Here is a 25199-nt window from a genome sequence, read left to right on the forward strand (position 1 = left end):
ATCACAGCAATGAAAAAGCAACTTGGAAAAATGTTCACTGAAAGCTTAAGATTTGCAAACTGTGCCATTGCTAAAGGAATGGAACAGTAAAAGAACTGGATTCAAGGCATTTCATTCTCAAATCCCGAAGGGCTCTAAAGATCTTTAACTGCATTTAACTCCATTAACTTCTTGTCTGCACTGTACATCCTCCTTCTTTGTAAGCTCATTACAAACTCTAATGCCTGTTTGATGTCACTTTTTATTATCTTTTTCAGAACAAATAATAAACTAATAAATCTTCACTATCCCTCAATTATGAAATCATTGGAATTGACTCTCCATTTTTGCTTTGGTTAACCAAGTCTAATTGAAGTGTGATAGCTAAAAATGAAAAAATGTCAAGAAAAGCTTTGCTGCAACTCACTGAGAGGTTTTAAAACTGACCGCTCCTCATTTGGTTACAAGACATCAGAGCAACACTGGAGAAGAGCAAAATAATTGTCAGATAGTAGATAAACAGGAGGCTGGAAGAACACAGCAAGCCAGGCAGCCATGCTAGTTGTCAGCATGTTCCCATTTGGGAAATGGCAGGGTTAGTGTTAGAAAAAGGAAAGGAGGAGAAAGGAAAAGAGACAGTGGGTGGCCTATTAACAAAAATAAAGGGACAAATAAAGCCAATGTTCTCGAGTCAGCTGGAATTTATCAGTCAAACAATGGGTATCCCAATGCAACTAAAGCATGGGTGATATATTTATTTCTTGTGAGAGATCACATTTTTATTTTTTGAAAACATAAATTAAAATGTAAGTTGGGATTCTATAAATGAAAAAGTAGGAGAGTTTTCTAACTTGAAAATGAAGTGCTGCATATTTTTTGAGCTGATTGATACAATGTCACTGTTTGAGGTGTTATGGATCAGGCCAGAACCCCTCAAAACATTTGAAGAAGGTCGACCAAATCCTAACCTTTCTAGTTGTTTTAAGCCGGTTAAGAGTGAATATTCCAGGAGGGATACAGCTGGACCAACCACTTAGTTTTAAACTAAACAGGATTTATTTATACACAAACAAAAGAAAACCAAATTTAGAATAACATAACTAATTTGAAAACCCAATCAACTCTATTGCAACTTAGTGATGCCATTCCAAATACTTGCAACATCCCCATATACACCCCTTTCGCAAAAAAAGGTCAAATCAAACACAGGTTCTGACAGGAGCAATGTCAGAGAGAGGGGGGGGGGGTCAGAAAGACTACAATAATTCTCCGTGTGAATGCCTCTCACAACATCCCTCCAACACAATGACTGCTCCTTTGATTTGCAACTGTAGATCTATCTGATAAGTTTTTCAGGACAATTTTTCTTATACCTAGCCTACATTTCTAAAACTTCAATTTCCACATCAATAAATAATCCCATAGTATATGCAATTGCAGCAACAGGTACTGAGAAAAATCACAGTATATGTAGTTTAAAAACAGGTGTAACTTGGTTTAAGATAGTTGAACAAGTTAGCAATCCATTATCATCATTCAAGGTGGAAATCTTTTCAATCTTCAGCAACAACTTCCTGCAACAAATTTACTTGGCGACACTGAATGAATAAACAAAAAGAACAACAAATACAGTTTACAACTGAGATGCAATCACAACTCTGTTCAATATTACAACTCAGTGCCTATCAAATAGCAGACTTAAGAAAGATCTAAAGTTAAACAACACCTGAAAACTGCCAGCCATTTGCTGAAATTAAATGCTAACTGTATCCTTTTATTGCTGTTACTGTATTTTTGTGATTCAATCCCATCTGAAATAGAAGTACCAGAAGAAAAAGCAGCATTTTAAAAATAAACAGTGCCCTTGTTTGTCATAATTTGAACGGTAGTTAATCCCATTAGAAATGTTCATTAATTCCTTTATAGTTTGTGAGAACTGTTGACCTTGGAATTGTTATTTTTCACATTCTTCTTAGCTCTGGGACAGGTGGGCAGAAAATTAAGATTACCTTTGAAATATAATGCTTCAAAAATTAGGTATCTATAGTTGTTGAATTTTTGCTTTTGCTTTATGAATCGTGGGCTCATTGTGTCAATTGCTACCAATTTGCTCATATTCTTCACTGCACTGAAATGTTACTAAACCCTTCTCTCCAGTAACACTTTTCTTCTTCCCTCCTTTCTCTTTAATTCCTAACAAGTGCTGTGAACAATGCTGCATTGAATTTTGCCCTCCTGTCCATTCAAGGATTCAAACACGCCATAATCTTTCTGCATTAAAACTAAAACTCATCAGCAATTCCGAATTCACTTGCTCCTCAGGCCTCTAAACTACAGAATTCTTCACCTCCTGTCTTTCCTTATGTTTTCAAGAATTAGACTAACAGGTATTTGTTGAATCAGTGTTGAGAGATACAGAGAAAAGTCAGATAAGTGGAATTGACACAGAGATCAGCCATAATGAGAACAGCCTGGAGAGGCTGAAACAAAAACAAAGTGCTGGAGAACCTCGGAGATCTGGCAGTACCTTTGGAGAGAAAAAAGAGTTAGCATTTCAAGTCCAGTGACTCTTCATCAGAACAATTCTGACCAAGAATTGTTGGACTTGAAATATTAACTCTGCTTTCTCTCTACAAATGCTGCCATGCCCTGAGTTTATCCAGAACTTTCTGTTTTTAGTCAGATCACTAGCACCTGCAGTGCTTTGCTCTATTTTAGCTTGGAGAGGGTGAATGGCCCAATTCTGTTCCTATGCCTTCTATGTCCCGACCAAAAGGTTTAAAAAGTTAATGTGAAATAAACTAATTCAATGGTTTTAACTTATCTCAACAGCTTCTGTAATTTTTCCAGTCTTGGTGCTGTTCTAAACAATGAGCTTTGGTTATCAACCAAAACTGTGAACCTCTTAACAGAACTGTGAAAATAAAATGACCTCAAATAGTGCACTACAAACATGAATAAAACAAAAATATATTCACTTTACACAGTCCTTTACTGAACAAGAAACTTTGTAAATTAACCCACTGACTGCTTTAAAAAGTGATACTTTACAACATTATACTATAAAAGTACTGAATGACACACTAGTTGGCCTTAAGTACAAACTTAACTTTCAACTCACCAAATGATGGCACTCGATATCCCTTTTGACTTTCAGTTGCAAGTAACAATTTACTCTGACTTCTACCATCATTGCTGTCAGATAACAATTCTTTGTGGGCTCTTGTAACAGTTGGCGACTGTGGAATACTGGGAAGGGTTCGAGACTTTGCCAGCAAAGGTCGTTGCAACTTCCTGTCCAAAGATCTGAGGAGAAACCACAAAAGCAATTCCACCTTAATGTACAGAAAATATGCAGCCTATTGTTACCTTATTAGCAAGATAAGAACAGCGGTATATATTTATTCCTCAAAGTAATTTAAGTTTCTAACATATAATTTGGTCATAAAATTGTGTGTTTGATGGGATTCATTAATATGGTATTTGTTAATAAAACAATAATCATTGAAGAGTTTGTTCAGTTTGTCAGAATTTAATGTCATGAAAGATCCTTATCTCTATGCAAACAAGCTATAAACTAAGCATTTTAATGACAGAAAGCTTAAGAAACATTACCTTATGGCACATAACAAAATTGAGAAATGTCACTGCAGCTTCTACTTTAATCACTCACAGATGAGATAGCAAAACAGAGTTGTAAAGTAAGCCAAACTGCCCTCTACTCTGACCTGACAACATGTTTGTACTCCAGTCTCAGAGAGCAAGCCCGAGTGCACGGTTTTAACATTGCTAGTTTTCACATCAGTAATCACTCTGAGGGACAGGTACCCTTTCGTAGATTTCTGAAACAGAGTTTCATTGTTGCTAAAGAAACATCACTGGTTGAGAATATGTATAATCAGTCTCATTGAGAATATCAATGTCTTTGCAAATCCAATTCCAAGTGACAAAGCATTCAACACTGACATGAAACTGTGTACATCCTAAAAACACTGACCAGACATGCAGTCCATTTTACATCATATGACAATTATAGCTCTCCCCCCCAACTCCACCCTGTATACCACAGAAACGATGGCATTATTTATATAAGTTGCATTTTTACCCAGAAGTATTAATAAAACTGCCAGAATATCATGCATAATGTGCTTTCATACATAGGGTGCTTTTTCCAGACGGACCTGTCTGTGTCAATCACATCAACTTTGATTTATCTTTACAATGCATAACACATTATTCCAATTAAAACATTACTTGATTATTATGTTTTAAGAATGTAGTTTTTTGGCATGAAACGACACGACCAGCTATCCTTAGTAGCCACACACACAGATGACAAGCAACATGAGTTCGACTGGGACAACACTACTATTATAGGACAAGCCAAACAGAGAACAGCCAGGGAATTCCTCGAGGCATGGCACTCATCCACAAATTCTATCAACAAACACATCGACCTGGACCCAATATACCGGCCACTGCAGAGGACAGCTGGAACGGACAACCGGAAGCGGCAGAGACAAACCACTACAAATGCCGGAGAAAACAACACAGAAGCGCTTCACAGGAGGCTCCCAAGCACTGAGGATGTCACCTAGACAGGGGACGAAATGTCTGCAACACAAATTCCCAGCTTGGCAAACAGAACCACAACAACGAGCACCCGAGCTACAAATCTTCTCACAAACTTTTAGGTATACAACATTATTATAGTTTGGGACAGTAGACTTTACATGTAAGGTAAATGAAAGCTGCGATGTGTCCTGTGTTGGAACCACTCTCACAGTAAGTCCGGAAGGTTCAAGTGTTATAGATCAGAGAGAATTAGATAACATTATTAAGAGGGAGGTGCAAGGTATTAACATACGGGCACAATGCCAACAGTTTCTAAGTCGAGAATGTATAGATCCCAAGCCTCCCAAAGTCCCAGAAAGGTGTATGGATTAAGTTGGAAACAGCTATGATTAGATTAGATTCCCTACAGTGTGGAAACAGGCCCTTCGGCCCAACCAGTCCACATTAACCCTCCGAAGAGTAACCCACCCAGACCCATTTCCCTCTGACTAATGCACATAACACTATGGGCAATTTAGCATGACCAATTCACCTGACCTGCACATCTTTGGACTATGGGAGGAAACCGGAACACTCGGAGAAAACCTACGCAGACACAGGGAGAACGTGCAAACTCCACACAGACAGTTGCCCAAGGCTGGAATTGAACCTGCTACCCAGGTGCTGTGAGGCAGCACGGCTAATCACTGAGCCACCATGCCACCCCTTTATGCTTAAACTATTCTTTTATTTCAAAGATGAAAAGGAATTGGAAAAGAGGAGACAGGAGATAAAATAGTGCTTCCTGTAAGTCCACGAATATCACAATCAATGGGTATGATTTTGTCTTGCTTGTATTGTAGCCAACTAAAGAGGAAACAGTAAGAGATACAATCAGCCAGGCCTGCAGCTTAAGCAGAGAAAATGCTGTCTCTGTGGTCCACTGCAAAGAATGCAAATGGGAAGTCATGTTCAGATTGAGTTTATGAGGAGTTAAAGGAGGCAAGAAGACTTCTAGCCTGGAACTAGAGGAAGAAATCTATTGTATGACCCAAATTGTGAGAGGCAGTTTTGGCGTTAGAAGTTATCTGGCTGGGAAAATAAAATGGAAGCAGCTTTGGGAACAACTGTGAACTGTTTGCAATAAGAAATGTAATTCTATGGAGAGTGAAAAGTAAAAGGAACTGTTTGTTTCTATAGATTAAAGTGTGAATTGCCTATAAAGTGAAACATGTTTAGTCAATAGTGTTTATTTAATTTTAAAGTGTGAAGTCTTGACATGTTATTGGCTCATCTGATAAGTGGAAGGTCAGATCTCTCTATGAAAGTTATCAGTCTCTAAAGAGATCATAATGTGTACATAGTGATGTTATGAAGAGATGTTAAATTTGTAATAATGTACGTGCGTTCTAATTGCTAACCACTTGCGCCTTCTAAAATGTTTTCCAATAGGAGCAAAAGGTCAGATGGGCAGTGTGAAATGCTTACCCCACAGAATAGAACTAAAGCTGAATCAGTAGATGATCATTGGACTACATGCACCGAGGAATTGATACAATAGTTGATTGAACTAGGATGCCAAAGAATGCATTCCTAATTATTTAACAGAAGTGGTTGGAAGTTTTTGATATGGCATTATGGTAAGCCATCATCAATGCCAATTCCCAGCATTACGTAGCTACTGGTCTCTCCCTCAGCATGGTTACACAGCTGAGTGGAAACAAACTGCTGGATATCACTAAGGGAGGAGATAGTCAGTCACCCAGAAATGTTGACATGAGGATTGTAGATTTTGCAGACACACATATGAGAATATGAAGAATGAGAAAACTCTTCCCTAATTTGAAAAGTCTAAGGTATTTGAAAAAATTAAAGACACTTTCCTTTGTCAGACTGAAATGGGGATATTTCCAAAGTGTGAAAGTATTTCCAAAGTACAGGTATAAAGAATAGTTGTTGGAAAAGGAATAAAACAAAAAGGGAATTATATTAGGTTAAAATGTGAGAATAAGGTCAAAAACACAGATAGTAAAAGGACTTATTAATTTCAGACTTTAAACAGAAAGACAGAGTGATTTTAGGCACAGAAAGTAGCATCCCTGCCTCTGAGCTATAAGAACTGAGTTCAAATTCTACTCCAGGTCTCGAAGACCAAGAAAGGTGATTTGTAACATGGCTAAACAGATGGAATAACAAATGCAAATTGTAAGAACTGTTGATGCTGGAAATCAGAAACCAAAACAGAAATTGCTAGAAAACTCAGCAGGTCTGGCAGTATCTGTAGAGAGAAATCAGTGTTAATAATTTGGTTCCAGTGATCCTTCCTCAGAACTGGGAGGATGGAATATCATTTTTTAAATCCTTCCAACATCCGCCAATGGCAGACAGTAAGAACTGGAGCCTCTACTATCACTATCTACAGTTACAACACAATTGTACAAAATATATTGCCTACACCAATCCAGGTTCCTTGAAGGGCAGTTGATGGATGATCAGTATGGATCAGATTGGTACCAACAACATGGATTTCATCACTGTATCAGCTGCTGTTGATTCAAAACCTGCATCTTAGACCAACCCATGATTGCGATGCCACAGACCAGATCTGCCTTCAGGCAAAGAACTCAAGAAGAACATGAAATTCTTTTCATATTAGCATGATCAACAAATGGAACCCACATAGTAAAGTGGTAGCAAAAATCCTGAAAGCAAGTGAGAGATGAAGAAGTGGTAAAATGGAGGGACACTTTGGGGTCTTTCTAAATGGCTAAATTTAGATGGGCCATAAATTAATTCCTGATGTATAATTAACTTGTGATACTCTCCAACTGAAAAGCTTAATTACATACTCTAAAATGATTCCATGCTGTATTAACTTTGAACTACTAAGGTACTTCTAGAAAGACCCTTATAATCTGAAAAGTTGAGCACAACTGAAGGAAACTTTTGTGTTGGTCCTCTGTCTAGCAGGTTACATATTTTGCAATTTCACCTGTTTGTGTACCTCATTAACTGTGCTTTGCTCTTCCCTTGACCTTCACTAACGGTCTTTTCCTCAGCATTAGATATAATGTTTGCCACATTAAGAATGGGTTACACATGGTGCTGTGAGATCTTGGTTGATGCTCTTTCTTTGCTGTGGCACCTAAAAACAACACAAGGACAACATTCTTCAGAAAGTTAGCAAAGAAGCAACCTTCGCAACATGGAGTCACATGGGAAGACATTAGGTTGTCATTTTGCAATGTCTACCTGCAAGTGAGAAAGTGAATGAGTGAGTAAGTTAATAAGAAAATCAGGATGAAACTTAAACGACATTAGCCACAAACATATACGCAGCGATCTTTGACATTATCCTTCCTTCAGTCCCTCTGTTGCCTCCAATCCCAGAATTTCAATGGCTATTTCGTTTTAAGGAAAAAACATTGCAGCTGTGGTGACCTCTTCTTAGTTGCACATAGAATCATAGAATCCCTACAGTTTGGAAACAGGCCCTTCGGCCCAACAAGTCCACACCGACCCTCCGAAGAGTATCTCACCCAGACTCATTACCCTACCCTATTGTCCTATATTTACCCCTGACTAATGCACCTAGCCTACACATTCTTGAACACTATATGCAATTTAGCATGGCCAATTCATCTAATCTGCACATATTTGGATTGTGGGAGGAACCCGGAAGAAACCCACGCAGACATGGGGAACATGTGCAAATACCACACAGACAGTCGCCCAAGGCTGAAATCAAACCTGAGTCCCTGGCACTGTGAGCCACCGTGCCACCCCATATGTTGCCTTTTATTGTGTATAATCTATTCCTGATAGGAAATTTGATAGAAATCCACATTGGTACTTTGCACTGGTTCCATTCTTGATGCTAGGCACATTTACACGAATCAACAGATTGATATAACAGATTGTACAATTCTCAGGAACAGCCAAGGTATACTTGTCAAATTCAAAAATGATAAACCATCAGCTAAATGCATGGTTTCCCTCCATGAGATGTATCAAGTTAGGTCGAAGCCCAGTCACAGTTATAGACAACAGAGTAAAATAAAGCCATGTGTTGGTTCATTTATTTTGAAATTACGCACAGTCCAGCAAATTTCTTCTCCACCTGCTCAGAATACAATGAGACAACATTTACTGGGTTGTCTACATTCATTGTGCACTGGTTGTGCTCTTTATTGTGCCAATTTCTTGAAAAGGGATAATCCTTTTCACCAAATTTCTTGCAGCAAAGTCTCTAAATCAGTGTCTAAGATCATTCTTCCCTCTTTTATTCCACTGCTAGTCATGGCCTCTTTCCCTATTATAACACAAGATAATCAGAAAGCTATGCAATAATGCACAGCATTTAAAGAGTAGAGATGAAAGCGTCATGGTATTGGGAAATTTATATCAGCCCCATGGGGCTGATGTAAAAAGTTTCAATGTGCGATATAGTTTGAACACAAACAAAAGCTCCAAATATAAAGATAAAAACATTAGAACAAAGCAAACCCATAAAATAAAAATGTAGCACAAATTCCTCCAATACATAAATTGTGTTTATAAGTCTGATTGAGACAGAATTACTTGTGTTTTGTACAGATTTGCTGTTTGATTTGCCAGGTTGCAATCGATCATCAAAGCACTTCATCAGAACAAAGCAAAATCAAATACTCTGAGAGGTGAAAAGGTCTCATTAGATTAGCATAGTCCCTCAGGAGATATATAAGGCATAAAATGAATCCTAAGGATTTACTCAGGATTTCACTAAATTGCTTCATATTGATTGACCCATCTTCAATAGGATGTTTAGCAAGTAAACTTCACCCTATTTCAACAGAGACATAGGAACTGATGCTGAAACACACTGTATCTTTTAAAAGAACAAGGACACATTTCTCATACATGTAAATTAAAACAAAATTATTAAATTATATCAGGTTACACAACCAAGTACCTCCAGGGATGTATCTGAGTTTCTCCTCCATTTCTTCATGAAATGGCAGTGTGGTTGGCAAGGCCAACATGTGTTGCCAATCATTAATTGCTGCAGACAAGCTAGTGATGAGACACCTTCTTGAACTGCTACATTTTTCTGGTCTAAGTATACTCACAGTGTTGTAAGGGAGAATGCTCTAGCGTTTTGACACAACAATAGTAAGGGAACAGCAATATAATTTCAAGGTGGGATATTTGTGGCATAGAGCCAAACTTGCTGGCCATGGTATTGGTCCCACGCATTTCTTGCTCATGTTCTTCCAGGTGGAAGAAATGATGAGGTTTAAAGGTGTTGTTGGAACAGGTTTAGCAAGTTGCTGCAATGCATCCTGCAGCCGTGGATAGGTTGCTGGTGAAGGGGGCTATTTTATCCAGGAAGCTGCCAAGCTTCTTTCAGGGAAGTAGAATTTACTCATCACATTCCTGATTTGCTGGCAGGCAGGCTTTCATGAGTCAGGATTAACCACCTTTAAAGTGATTTCCAGAAAATGATTATTGTTATTCCTCATTCTTAAGCCAAAGCCCAGATCTCATTTTTTTTATTTTGAATCTGCTAAAATTATCACCATTGCAGATTAAAAAGATCCTTTTTCTTGAAGGGAAAGAGGAAGTTTTTTTTAGTTTTCTTGAAAGCACATTGATACTGGAAGCAAAAACTATTGCGATTGTTAGTACCCAAGATTAAATTTTCGGTTTGCATGTTCATGGTAAAGATAATGCCCACTATCAGTCTTAAAATGAGAAGGAATGAAATTTCTGCAAAATTTAACAAGTTGCTGCAGAAACATTGTTTAGTAACTTCACATACATTAATTGTTCCAGATCAAATCTTAGCTCACCAATATAAAAAAGAAATAGTGGCAGAGTGGAAGAAAACTAATTATATGTCCAGGCAATGATTCCAGAAATTTGACCAGTTTTGAAGAAATTGTGGACAAAACTCAAAAAGATGCATCTGTTCCTTTGTTGTCAACATAGCTGAAAATAAGTGGTGTTGTCTTTCCTCTTTTCTGGCTTCCTTCACGTTTACCTCAATCCTCATCTCAATATTAGCCAACATCCAATTTGTCTTCTTTCTTACCTATGTGATAAGAATCTATAGCACATGTTAATCATTACAATAACATGTAATGGATTTTGTTTTTAGTACTGTGAAAATAACTTATTTTCTTTGAAAGGTCAGAAAGTAATCTCTAAACAAAGTGAGTTCAAACATCATTTCCAAGAAATCATGTCTGTTATGATTTTAACTGAGGGCAATAATGGACTAGTCAGATCCCAGAATGAAACCTGGCTTGCTAGATCCATGTCTCATTTTTGAAGTTGGTTACCATGGCAGCTTTCATACAAGGCTGCAGGTGTTCTTTACCAAAATGTAAATTTATTCAACAAAATAAAAAAAAGCATAGCAATATTTATGTATGTATGACAGATGTAAAGATCTTAACACTAATAACAAAACAAAGCTTCAACCTATTTCTAATACTACCATTTTACACATAACCAATTCCAGAGAGAAATATAACTTTTCACTTAACTATCTAATTTTTACTTCACTGACTCTTTGTAGTTAATTTTCCTTGGACTGTTGGGACAAGTCCATTCAAAGTCTGCTGGCATGAATCTTTCACAATTCTGATGGCACACATTTCTTTACTTCTAACAAATTGAAGACTTCTGGACAAACTCTGGAAACTGCAAGGACTAATAACACTTCAGTTAGGATGACTGTGTTTCCCAAATTAAAATTTGATTCTCTGCTCGGAGAAAACTGCGCACCCCACTAGACTGAATTCTTGATTCTACTGAACTAAAATGAAGGCAAAAGCTAAATTAATGGTCTCTGGTCTGTTTGGGAACTCAGTAATATTCCACCCATAAGCACTACAGGTGTCCTGCAAGGAGCTTGAATGAAGTTACATGCGTTGTTGAAATTGATGTATTCAAGTCACAGTTCCAAATAACTTTCCAAAGAGCTGCAAAGAAGTGTCTAGGCCATCAAAATTGGAAAGAGTCTGTTGAGTAAAATACCTTACATTTAAGAAAAGATAATTCACTTGGAGTGGTGACGGAAAGAATATTGTTGGGAAAAAAGGTTGAATCTCTTGTTTTGACCTTTATGTTAAGATTTTTTATAAATAGCTATGTACATATAGTTTTGTTGCTTTCATTTTATGCACTAAACTTGTATTCTTTTGTTCGCTGAACAGAACTTCAACAGCCTTACATGAATATGTTTAAGCAATGGATCACCACAATACCCATACAGCAAAAAATAAACCTTCTGATCAATCAAGTCAGGTTCCAATCTGAGATCCAACTTCTTCAGTGTTACAAACAGTTGGGATCATTACAAAGTAGTATCACTTGGTGGAATAGATGTTCATGGAATCTGAGAAGGATCTACAAATCTTTGAAAGAAACAAGCACATGGAGGCACTGGACATGGAACAGAAATGTTGCTGAGAAGCATAAAGCATAGAATGGCCTTTCAAAATGGCTTTGAAGTATGTGAACACTTTTTTGAGACCAGAAAATGTAATGTTGCATAATTTGAAATGTTTTTAACTCAGAATATACAAGCAGAGTTAGCAGAAAAATTGAAGGTAAAAAAAAAGCAGAAAAAAGGATAAAATGCTTCAGGCTCATTTAAAATTAAAAGTACGGAAAGTTAAAATTTAAGTGTGACTGCTTGAATTTGCTAAAATTCATTTTGAAATGGAAAATGAATGATTTGGAGGGAAAAGAGAAAGCAAGAGAAGTGAGAAGTCTTAAGGTAATGGACAAAGAAAAAAACAAAGAAAATAAAAAGAGCAGCAGAAAGATAGGGAAAGTATTCTGCAATATAAGAAAGCTTAAACTGGAGGAAGAGAGAAAATTACAAAGAGAAATGGAATTTTAAAAACTTGATCTTCAAAGACACAGCACTTGGACAACATGATTTGGAGACACAGAAGTTTAAAGTAACGGAAGAATGAACAGGTTGTAACTGAGAGGTGAGTCTGACTCCAATGAGGGATTTGATTTAACAAGATACCTGCTTTTAGTCTCTAAATTTATGGAACACTGTTGAAAACTATTTCATTTTTATTTAGAACATTGCTGGGAAGATGAATTGGCCAAAGGATATTTGGACCTTAATGCTACAGTGTTTTGACACAGCTGTGAAAATACACCCGTTTGTCAGAAGAACGACCTGCAGACTATGAAACTGTTAAAAAAGCAATAGTCAATATTTATGAGCTTGCCCCTGAAGCTTATAAATTAAAATTTAGTACCCTAAGAAAGAAACTTAATCTGAAATTTCTAGCATGTTCATGAGAAGAAGAAATGCTATGGAATCAGTACTTTGATCATAGAAGTTAGAAAAATATTTTAAGAATGTGAAGGCAGTCATATTTATGGTAGAATTTCAAGCATTCCAATGACATCTACAACTTACTTAGCTGCATGAAAGATCCAATAAACAGCAATTCTGGCAAATATTTATGGTATCTCACACACAAATGGGAAAATGTGATATGAAGATCAACAATGTAATAGAAGGAATAGAAAATTCAGGAAGGGAAAAGGTTTTACTTTTAAGGAACAAACAGAGGATTTCAAAATAATAAAGTCAAAAAAGTGCTCAAACCTAAATCTGATAAGAACATAATATGCTTGCATTATAAAAAAAATTAGGCACACAGAATCACAGAATTATTACAACTCAGAAGGATGCCATTCAGCCCATCCTGCACTCTTTCCATCAATACCAATCTCCTATCCTTTCCCCATATCCCTGTACACCATTTCTATCTAAATTATCATCCAGTGCTCTCTTGAATACATTAATGAAACCTGCCTCCTCATTTCCAGGCAGTGCATTCTTTACTCTAACAACTCGTTGCATGAAAATGTTCTTTCTCACATTGCCCTTACTTCGTTTGCACATCACTTTAAATCTAGGCCATCTTATTCTTTATTTCTTTTATGACTGGGAACAGCTTCTTCTTACGCAATCTGTCCAGCCTCCTCATGATTTTGGAAGCCTCTTTTAAATCTTCTCTCATCCTTCTTCGCTCCAAGCAGAACAGTTCCAACTTCTTCAATCTATCTTAATCTATTCATACTAAGGCCAATTACAGCTCATCAAGTCTGCCCTGCCATCCAATCATGGCTGATAGGTTGCACAACCCCATTCTCCTGCTTTCTCCCTGTAACCCTTGATACATTAGAACCTATCTATCTCGGTCTTAAATATACTCAATCACCTGGCCTCCGCAGCCTTCTGTGGCAATGAATTCCATAGATTCACCACTCTCTGACTGAAGACATTTTTCCTTATCTCCATTCTAACAGTGCTTTCTTTTACTCCAAGGCTATGTCCCCAGGCCCTAGTCTCTCCTACCAATGGAAAGATCTTCCCAACATCTACTTTGTCCAGACCATTCAGTATTCTGTAAGTTTCAATTAGATCCCCCTCATCCTTCTAAACTCCATCAAGTATAGACCCAGAGTCCTCAAACATTCCTCATATGTTAAGCTTTTCATTCCTGGGACCATTCTCATGAACCTCCTCTAAACATGCTCCAGGGCCAGTACATCTGTTCTGAGATATGGGGCCTATAACTGCACACAATACTCCAAATGTGGTCTGATCAGAGCTTTATAGAGCCTCAGAAGTACATCTCTGTTTTTATATTCAGGTTCTCTCAACATAAATGCCATCATTGCATTTGCCTTCCTAACTACTGATTAAACCTGCAAGTTTACCTTGACTAAAACTCCCAAGTTTCTTTGCACTTCAGACTTTTGAATTTTCTCCCCATTTAGAAAATAGCCCATGCCTCTATTCTTCCTTCCAAAGTGACTGACCTCATACTTTCCCACGTTGTACTCCATCTGCCACTTCTTTCCCCGCTCTCCTAACGTGTCCAAATCCTTCTTTCTGCATTGTTCCCGACTCCTCAATGCTACCTGTCCCTCTATCAATCTTTGTATTGTCTGAAAATGTAGCCAGAATGCCCTCAGTTCCTTCATCTAGATCATTAATGCATAAAATGAAAAGTTGTGGTCCCAACACGGAGCCTTGTCACCAGCTACAATCCTGAGAAGGACCCATTTATCCACACTCTCTGCTTTCTGCCAGACAGCCAAGCTTCTAACCATGCTAGCGACTTGTCTCTAACACCGTGCGCCCTTACCTAACTCAGTAGCCTCCTGTGCTGCACCTTGTCAAAGGCCTTCTTGAAGTCCAGATAGGTAACATCCAATAGCTCTCCTTGGTCTAATCTGCTTGTTACTTCCTCAAAGAATTCTAACAGATTTGTCAGGTCTGACCTCCCTTGATGAAACTAGGCTGATTTTTTTCCCTATTTTACCATATACTTCCAAGTATTCAGAAATCTCATCCTTCACTACGGATCTGTAATTTTCCACCTTTTACTTTCCTCCATTTTTAAACAGGGGTGTCATGTTAGTGATTTTCCAGTCCTCTGGGACCCTTCCTGATTCTAGCAATTCCTGAAAGATCAGCACTAATTCCTCCATTATCTCTTCAGCTATATCCCTTAGAACTCTAGGGTGTCGTCCATCTGGTCCAGATGATTTATCTACCTTCACACCATTTTTTTTTAGCATCTTCCCCTTGGTGATGGCCACCATACTCAACTCTGCCCCTTCGTTCTCTTGAATATTCGGGATATAACTCGTGAAGACTGACGTGAAGTAATTATTCAATTCCAAGCCATTTTCTTGTTCCCCACTACTAATTCTCCAGCGTCATTTTCCAATGGCCCAATATCCACTTCTGCCTCTCATTTGCCCTTTATATATCTAAAGAAACTATTACATTCTTCCTTGATATTACTGGCCAGCTTTCCCTCACATTTAATCTTCTTCCTTCTTATTTTTGTTTGTTGCCCTCTGTTGGTTTTTATAAGCTTCCCAATCCTCTGGTTTCCTACTACCCTTCGCCACATTGTATGCTTTCTCTTTTACTTTTATGCTATACCTGACTTCCCTAGTCAACCATAGTTGCCTCATCCTCCCTGTACTATGTTTCTTTTCCCTCCAGATAAATCTCTTCTGTGTCTCCTGAATTACTCTTAGAAACTCCTGCCACTGCGGTTCCACTGTCTTTCTTGCTAGGCTCCTCCCCCAGTCAATTCTATCCAGCTCCTCCCTCATGCCTCTGTTCTTACCCTTATTCAGCTGTAATACTGTTACCTCGGATTCGATCTTCTCCCTCTCAAATTGCAGAGTAAATTCAATCATATTATGATCACTGCCTCCTAAGGGTTCCTTCACCTTAAGCTCCCGTATCATGTCTGCCTCATTGCACAACATTATATCCAGTATTGCCTGTTCCCTAGTGGACTCCACCACAAGCTGCTCCAAGACATTCCACAAATTCTATTTCTTGTAAGGCACTATCAACTTGATTTTCCCAGTCCATCTGCATATTGAAATCCCCCATGATCACTGCCTTTCCCACACATCTTTTCTATCTGGTGTATCTTGCGCCACATCTCCTGACTACTGTTTAGAGGCCTGTGCATAACTCCAACCATGGTTTTTTTTTTCCTCTTTGCAGTTCCTCACAGATTCTGCACCATCTGACCGTACTTTGTTTTTTACCATTGATTTAATTTCATTTCTTACTAATAAGGCAATCCTACCCCCTCTGTCAATCTGCCTGTCTTTTTGATAGGATGTATATCCTTGAATATTCAGCTCCCAGTCCTGATCCATGTGTGATTGCTGTAGTGGGAACACCTAAGGAATCCTCAGAAAAGGAATTCAACAAGAAAGGAAATGTGCAATAAAAGGTTAACAGAAATGAAAGTGGACCATACTTCCTTCGAATTTTTTTTTTGTGTTATCACACAGAGATAGACAGCCAAACCATATTATATCTCTGTTGTCACCACACAATAAAATTAAAAGCTTTAAAGATCCTCAAAATTGACCCCAATGATTCTTAACTGGACTTTGAATAACCAATCCCAGACTCTATGAATGATCAGTTCCAGACATTGGTTTGTACCTAAAACAAAAGACTTAGCAATTTATTCACAACATAACAAAGTAACTTTAGCAGAGCAAAAATTAAACAACGTAATCTAACTGATCTATGTTTCAAACACACCAGGCCCTGTTTTCAGCCCCATTCACACAAAAGGCAGACAGATAAATACAGCTAAGGGAAAAATAAAAGTAGTTTTCACAATGTGTTATTCCATAGGCATAGGTGATCATTTCTTGGTTGATTATATGAAGTTGTCAAATATGTTATGAAGATGTGGGTGTACTGTACCTTTAAGAAAGTTAAAAGATAGTAGAACTACCTGACAGCACCAAGTGTTCTGAAAAAAAAGTGTAACAATTGGTTAGCTGGTTGCCTGGAGACAATAATATATTTGAATTCAACCAATCAGTTTAAATTATACCCCGAAATACCAACCTCCAATCAAGTTTGAATTGAGTATATTGACAATCTTGAAAGCTTAATGATACAATCCAATGCTTTGGAGGTATAAGACCAGGGAAAATTGAACAATTGGGAGGAGAACTGTCAAGCCACTAGCATGTAAAGACTGCCCGAAAAATAGCTCTCTTATCGATCAGTAACCTGTGAAGCAGAATACCCAAGAAGACGCAAAGAAGACATGAATAAGAGAACTAAAGCAGCCTGGTTTTGAGATAACAAGTTTTATTTTGTAAATTTTAATCAGGATTTTTATCAGACCAGTACTGTAGAGGGGAAAGCAAAAGATAGATTCAAGGAAGGAGTTGTAAATAGTTGTTCGTTAATATTCTCTGTTATACTTTAAGAAATAAAGTTGTTAATTTTTACTTTAAATAGTTCTTGGCCTCTCAAATTTTCACAGATTACTGATGGGATAAATGTTTTTGTGTTGCTGGTTTAAATTAAGCAGGAGGATTTACCCCATGTCATAACAATTAGGATCACTGAAATAACTACACAGAGGCTGTTGTCCCATCATCAAGTCACCCTTTATTTACTAGAGCACAGTACACTGTCTATAGCCAGCTATCTCGGAATCAGTCCTCAACTGAAGAGATTCTAATGTTTTAGTTATTTTGTTTCTTCTTTTTTTCCTTTTCTTTTTGTTTTTTTTTCCAGGGATTTCCTGATTGTCCCAGGTTAACAGTAACACACTGACTGTGGCCCAGCCAGCATAGAATCTGTCTGCAGTTATATTTTTTTCTTTCTTTTTCTAATGCTTATTTTTCCACAGCACCCATGTCATATGTGTGTAGGTGTGAGACACAGTGAAAGACAACAGGTGTACAAATCTTTATTCGATTTCCACCACCAGGAAGAAAGGAAACACCTGTGTGGCCAATGAGAAGCAGTGCTCTTCTCAACAAATGGCTCTCCTGGTTATATTTTTCTTTCCCCCAGAACCTATGTCATGTGTGTGCAGGTATAGGACACAGTGAAGAACAACAGATATACAAATCTTTATTCAGTTCCCAGTCTCCTGGTTTTATATAGGATATATTTTTTTTCTCTTTCTTACCCCCACACTACCACCTAACTGCGGTAGTGCTAATATTTTCCCCAGCATCCATGTTGTGTGTGTGCAGGTGTGAGACATAGTGAAAGACAGCAGGTGTACAAATCTTTGTTCAGCTTCCACCACCGGGAAGAAAAGGAAACACCAGGGTGGCCAGTGACAAGCAATGCCCTTCTCGTGAAAGGGCAATGCTGCATGATCAAAAAGGTGAAGGAAAGGATAGGGATTAAATCAAAACAGAGTTGGAGGGGGAAATAAAGCACTCCACTCCCTGCAGTGCCCACCTCTCCCTGAACAGCTCAAGGGAGTTGGTGGATACTGTATGCTCCTTCTCCAGGGACATCTGGGCTAGTCTCTTGGTTATATTCTTTTTGTTTTTTTTCTTTTTTATAACCCCCACACTACAGATTAACTGCAGTAGTGCTTACATTTTCCCCAGCACCCATGTTGTGTGTGTGCAGGTGTGAGACATAGTGAAAGACACAAGGTGTACAACTCGTTATTCAATTTCCACCACCAGGAAGAAAGGATACACCCAAGTGGCCAGTAATAAGCAGTGACCTTCTTAGAGGGCAATGCTGCATGATCAAAAATGTAAGGAGAACTGTAGAGATTAAATCAAAATAGAGTTGGAGGGGGAAATAAAGCACTCCATTCTGTGTGGTGCCCATATCTCTCTCTCTCTCTCTCTCTCTCTCTCTCTCTCTCTCTCTCTGGACAGCTCGAGGGAGTTGGTGGACACCGCATGCTCCTTCTCCAGGAGCATCCCGGCTCGTCTCCTGGTTGTATTGGTCAGCCAGAGCTTTCCTGATTGGGCCAGATTAACAACCATAATCAAGAACTTCATAGTTAACGAGGTCCTCCTGGTTCCAATCACTACAGTCAACTTTATAGTTCACTTAGATAAAGGCAGTTAAACTTAGTTTTCTATTCTCTGAGCTTCTAAGAGCTGCTCACAAGAGGTAAGACAGGAATCTATCAAATCTTAATTCTGTAGTATCAACAGCCAGATTTATTTTCTCAGAAAGTACAGCCCAAAACCCAGTTCAAACTCTGACCACTCCATGACACACTGGCCATCTCCTTCACATGGTCACAATTACCATCCAACATCTGCCATGTGCTTTAGCATAAGGCTTTTCCAAACTTGTTGGAACCAATTCCCAGGCACTGACCTCATTACTATCCAACGTCTGTTATCTGTTTAAACATTATGTTCTTCCCCGATGATGAATTTTCTCCAGAACCTTGATCAGAAACAGTCTGCAATTAACTCCCAGATCTCACCTCATGAATTAAACAGAAGTTTGTTTAGTCTGTTTTCCTTTTAACGCAAGAAGCTACCTATAATCCAAGAATCACCTTTAGCTCAGAGTTTCCCAGTTACAAACCAAAATTAATAAAATAAAAATGATTAAAATCTGCAAAAGTTCTAACATTAAGAAGGAAGTGACAGCTCAGGACAGTCAAGAAAACTCTTTCTCAATTAGTGATAAAAAGCATCAGACAACTGGAGGTTCTGAATATGTTATTTCAAAGAGAGAGATTTTCCTTATTCATCTAATCTAGGAGGTTGTGTTGTGTGGCACTTACAACCATGCTAAATTGGACAGACTTCAAACAGATCTAGCAACTCAAGACTGGGCGTATAAAGCTCTGTAGACTATCAACAGCAGCAGAATTGTACCCCAGCACAATCTGCAACCTCATGGCCTGGCAAATACCCCACTTAACCATTTTCATCAAGCCAGAGCATCAACAGCACTCAATGCACAGTACGGGACGGCATGATTAGAGCGGTGCTGGAAAAGTAAAGCAGGTCAGGCAGCATCCAAGGAGCAGGATGGCATGCCAGGGCAGCACTAGGTAAACCTAAAAATGAGGTGTCAACCTGCTGAAGCCACCAAATAGGACTACTTGCATTCCAAACAGCGTAAGCAGCAAGAGATGGACATAGCTAAGTGAGCCCAAAACCAACTAATCACATCTAAACTCTGCAGTCCTGCTACATCCACTCATGTATGGTAATGGACAACTAAAAAATTCATTGTGGAGGAGGAGGCTCCACAAATATCCCTCCCTTCAATGATAGAAAAGTCTAATACATCAGAGTAAAAGCTAAAGTTGAAGCACACGACGCAAAATTCACCCAGAATATCTGAGTGGATGATTCATCTCAGCCTCCTCCAATGGCCCCAGCATCACAGATGCCAGCCTTCAGCCAATTCTATTCACTCCACATGATGTCAAGGAACAATTGGAGGTAATTGATACAATAAAAGCAATAGAGCCTGACAAAATTCTGGCAATAGCACTGAAGATTTGTGCTCCAGAACCAGCCGCAACCCTAGCTGAGCTATCACCGCACATACAACACCGGCATCTAGCCAACAAGGTGGAAAATTGCCCATTATGACCTGCACATAAAAAGCAGGACAAATCCAGTCTAGTCAAATCGGACTAATAATTGTTTCAAGCCAAACTTATTGAGTTAAAGTCAGAATTAGGGTTAAATGTGGGTTAAGTCAAAGATAAGTACAGTGGATTAAATGAAGTGAGTTAAAGTTGAAGTTAAGTTAGATGAAGTAAGAAGTAAAAGTTGTAAAGAATGCTTGCTTTATATTGATTGTTAGTACCTAAAGAGTTAAATAAAAAGGAGTTTGTTTAAGTTGTAGCTGGTCCCTTTTATCAAGAAACCCTAGCAAAATTGGAATAAATGGGAATCATTCTCTGGTGGTTGAAGTCATACCTGGCACAGAGGAAGATGGTTGTGGTTGTTGGAGGTCAATTACCTCAGCTCCAGAACACCACTGTAGGACATTCTCAGGGTAGTATTTTCAGCCCTATCATCTTCAGCTCCTTCATCCATCACCTTCTCCCCATCATGAGGTCAGAAGTGGGGACATGTGGATGTTTGCCAATGATTACATCAATGTTCAGCATAATTCATGACTCCTCAGGTATTGAAGCAGCACATGTTCAAATGCAACAAGATCTGGACAATATCTAAGCTTGGGTTGAAAAGTAGCAAGTAATATTAATACCATATTGATCTCCTCCAATGATCATCTCCAATAAGAGACAATCTAAACCAACCCTTGATATTCAATGGTGTTAACATCAATGAATGCCCCATTATCAACATCCAGAGGGTTACCAATGACCAGGAACTCAACTTGACTCACCACATAAACACAGTAGCTACAAAAGCAGGTCAGAGGCAAGGAATACTGTGGCGAGTAGCTCACACCCTGGGTCCCCAAAGTGAGTCCACTATCTACAAGGCACAAGTCAGGAGGATAATGGAATATTTCCCACTTACCTGAATGGATGCAACTCCAACATTTAAAAAGCTTGACATCAGCCAGGACAAAGCATCCACATGATTGGCATTACATCCACAATCATCCATTCCCTCACCAACAATGCTCAGCAGAGTAAGTGTATCCAAGATATACTGCAGAAATTCACCAAAGATCCTTGGACAGCACCTTCCAAACCCACTACCACTTCCATTTAGAAGGATATGGGCAGCATGTGGATGGGAACATGACCATCTGCAAGTTCTCCTTTCAGCAACTCACCATTCTGGCTTGGAGATATATCACTGTTCATTCACTGTTACTGGGTCAAAATCCTGAATTCCTTCCCTCAGACTATTGTAGGTTCACCGACAACACATGGACTGTAGCAGTTCAAGAAGACAGCTGACCACTATATTCACAAGGGCACTAGGAACAGGTAATAAATCAGGCTAGCCTGTAATGCAAATGCCCCATGAGTGAATAAAAAAAATTCCTAGTAAACTTAAAACACCAGAGATTAAGGTCAACGAGAAAAAAACTAGCCATTTGGATACAGAAGTGGCTCAAAAGTAGAAGACAGAGGGTGGTGTTGGAGGGTTGCTTTTCAGAATGGAGGCATCTGACCAGCGGTATGCCATAAAGATCAGCGCTGGGTCCACAACCTTTCATCATTTATGTAAATGATTTGAATGTGAACATAGGAGGTAGAGTTAGTTTGCAGATGACATCAAAATTGAAGGTACAGTGGACAACAAAGACGGTTACCTCGGAGTACAACAGGATCTTGATCAGTTGCAGGTAGGTAGGCTAGTGAAGAAGGTATTTGCTTTTATTGGTCGGTTCATTGAGTATAGGAGTTGGGAAGTCAGGTTGCAGCTGTACAGGACATTGCTTAGGTCACTTTCATAATACTGCATGCAATTCTGATCTCCCTGCGATAGGAAGGATGTTGTGAAACTTGAAAGGGTTTATAAAAGATTTACAAGGATGTAGCCAGGGTTGGAGGGTTTGAGCTATAGGGAGAGGCTGTAGAGTAAACATTTCCATACAAAAGTTCCTCTGTTTAAGCTTTGGCCTTCTGGTCCTTCTTGGAATGTAACACTCCTGAACATTTACCACAATGGGATTCAGAACCCAAGTCCCTAAAACATTAATTGGGTCTCTGGATTAATAGCTAAGCACTAGACCATCACCTCCCCTTCATTAGGGAGCAATAGTTAAACCAAACTCAAAGACTACACTTTTAACCTATGTGTCACGTTTCTAAGTGAGACAAATGAAAGCTGAGTTGGCCAAAAGGCCTTTGAAAAGTGCTCAACAAACAATGAAAAGGCAAGCAGATTACAAAGACAAAAGCTTGGAATTTTGCTGCTGGAGGCAAAGTTATTATGTAAAGATTATATAATTTAGTTTTCTATAAGCAAGTAACCTGACACACATTGTAAGTAGTATTACACAGCAATTTGTTCAAGTCATAGTGGAAGCTCAGTTTTATAGATAAACTGCAGCCATGTGTATGTATAGAGCTTTCGTTGGCAACAGGTAGCTGACTGGTCTGTGGACTAGTGACCAGTTATTGATAACAAATGTCTCCTACCCGCCAGCAACAATATCATTGGCTCCCAGACAGTTTAGAGGTATGAATGTATGGACAGAAACAATCATATCTCCATGAAGGCAGGAGATGTCTCTTTTCACTGGAGTGAAAAAGCATCTCAAACCAAGATGGCCAATTTGTTTCCCCTTTCCAGCTGCTGTATTCTGACTTTTAATTGATAAGTCAAAGATCTTTGTCAGCATAAATCAGACTCTCTGTGCCTCCACTAAATGAAAGTAGCTGAAAAAGCAAGTATGAGAAGCAGCCTTCTGATCAAGGCAAGAATCATCTCCGCAAACCTTGAGATGGATAGAGTTCACTGAATTGCCTTCTTTGTCTTTCCCTCTGAGCATAACTTCCATTTTTTTTCCTATCTGTGTTATCCGTATTTATGTGTCAAGGGAAATCTTATAAGGAATTAGAGTTTTAACCAGTAAAATTATATTTTAATGGTTCATAGTTGCTTACCTGTAGTTAGACTCTATTTAATTGTTATAGGTATTTTTGTTAAGTACAGAAACCTGGTCTATGCTTTCTGTCAACCAGAATCTAACAGGCCAGCAAGTTGTGGAAGTTTACACGCTTATATAAAATCTTTAAACTTTGTGATTCCTTTTGACTCAAGGAACAATGGACTTGGTTTCCATCATGCCACCACAGAGAAGTATAAAAAGTACCCACCTCTGAGGAACCATTAAAAGCAAGGTTCACTGGACCTTAGTAAATCAAAAAGAACTTCATGATGTGAATTATACAACATCTATGCTATGCTAATATGTTAAAATCAAAAAATAACAAAGAGGGCCATTTACAATAGTGAAAGAAATAGGGTGCAAAGAAAAATATCAGAACAACAAGAATCAATCAGAAATTCAAACGTTGACCCTTTAGGAATCAGATTGTTTGAAGGAAGGTGTTTAAAAATGCTAATTCTCAGAAATCTATTGAAGGGACTTACAAAAGAGACTTGCAAAAGCTATTGCAAACTCAAAATTGACTTGTATAAATTGACAAATAAAAGACATCTTTGGTAATATATAATGTTAATATAGGACATGTGTTACCCATAAAACAACATCTTGACAGACTAAACCCAGAGGGATTAGCTTAAGTGAGGGAAGAGGCTAAGTTTATGATGGACAGTGATATTAATGAACCAAGAGACAGTAAGACAATGGCATTACTAAAACAAGTCATTGTAGTTAGAGTTCACTTATCGTAAAGATGTTGAAATTGGATGAATCACAGAGACTGTCAATCGACTATCACAAGGACAAACAAGGAACAACGACAGATTTATATCTAACGCTATGTTTGGAAGATTGTTTTGAAGTGACGACCATGATTTATTATAATATTTTACTTGTTAAAAGGTGTTGGCAAGTTCTATTGACTGGTATTGCTAAAGAAATAGCAGCTTTTGTAAAACAGGATGTACTGAATGAATATCCAACTGTTGGAATGAATAACCAACATATTCATGAACAAGCTTATCAAAGGATTATGCAACCATATTGCCTGCATTGATGATTTGGTTGTTTTCAGTCAAATTTAGGTAGAAAATTAACTTCACTTGAACAAACTGTTTGATGAATTACAAAGAGATAATGTGGTCATAAATTTGCCTAAAGGTGAATTTGCTAAAGAAAACACCACATGGAACAAGGCCACATAGCACCGAAAGAAGCAAAAGAAAACTATCTGGGACTTTCCAAAGACAAAATTCAAAAATATACAAATTGACAAGAATGAACTTTATAGAGGTTTGTTTCAAATTTCAGTACTGCAGTGATTCATTCAATAAGGTTATTGAAGAAAGGTAAGAAATTTGAATGGACAAAAGAAGACAATTTTAAAGCTACACTACTACCACACTAGTTTTGCCAGCACTGAATTATGAGAAGTCATTTAATTTAGCAGATGATTCTAATGATCTCAGCATTGGTACAGGGGTAACCCAAGTTGCAGCATAAATATTTATTTATTATTAAATATTTAATTATTAAATATTTATTTAATAATATATCTGGATAATTGTTTCAGATCATCTTGTAATTAAAACAAAAAGCATAAAACTGTTGGAACTCAACCCAGGTAAAATGTGCAACAGTACAGAAACCTCCTCCATAATTAAGTGAATAAAACTCTAAGAGTTTGACATCACATTGACTCTTTGTCTTTCTTCAGCCTCCAAGTCCATATTTCAATGTTATATACTGCCTGGCTCCCTTTGTTGAATTGATT

The 25199-nt window shown here is 38.2% G+C and overlaps 1 protein-coding gene across 9 annotated transcripts in view; it reads right to left on the minus strand.

Annotated features, from left to right (window-relative positions):
- The window catches only part of LOC122560664 (ankyrin repeat and fibronectin type-III domain-containing protein 1-like), a 931085-nt gene that overhangs the window by 757712 nt on the left and 148174 nt on the right, over positions 1 to 25199 (minus strand). For 8 of the 9 annotated variants that reach the window (XR_015760575.1, XM_087997831.1, XM_087997829.1 and 5 more), the window contains one exon: positions 3101 to 3285. Coding sequence is in view for 8 of the 9 variants with exons in the window: in XM_087997831.1 (XP_087853957.1) it covers positions 3101 to 3285 (185 nt within the window). In the remaining variant the exon portion in view is untranslated. Of the gene's footprint in view, positions 1 to 3100; positions 3286 to 7537; positions 7679 to 25199 lie in introns of all 9 variants that reach the window. The other variant, XM_087997834.1, reaches the window with a different exon arrangement.

This window comes from Chiloscyllium plagiosum, unplaced genomic scaffold, assembly GCF_037043375.1.
Source record: "Chiloscyllium plagiosum isolate Xiang-an unplaced genomic scaffold, Cpla_swu_hap1 HiC_scaffold_20, whole genome shotgun sequence".
Lineage (NCBI taxonomy): Eukaryota > Metazoa > Chordata > Chondrichthyes > Orectolobiformes > Hemiscylliidae > Chiloscyllium > Chiloscyllium plagiosum.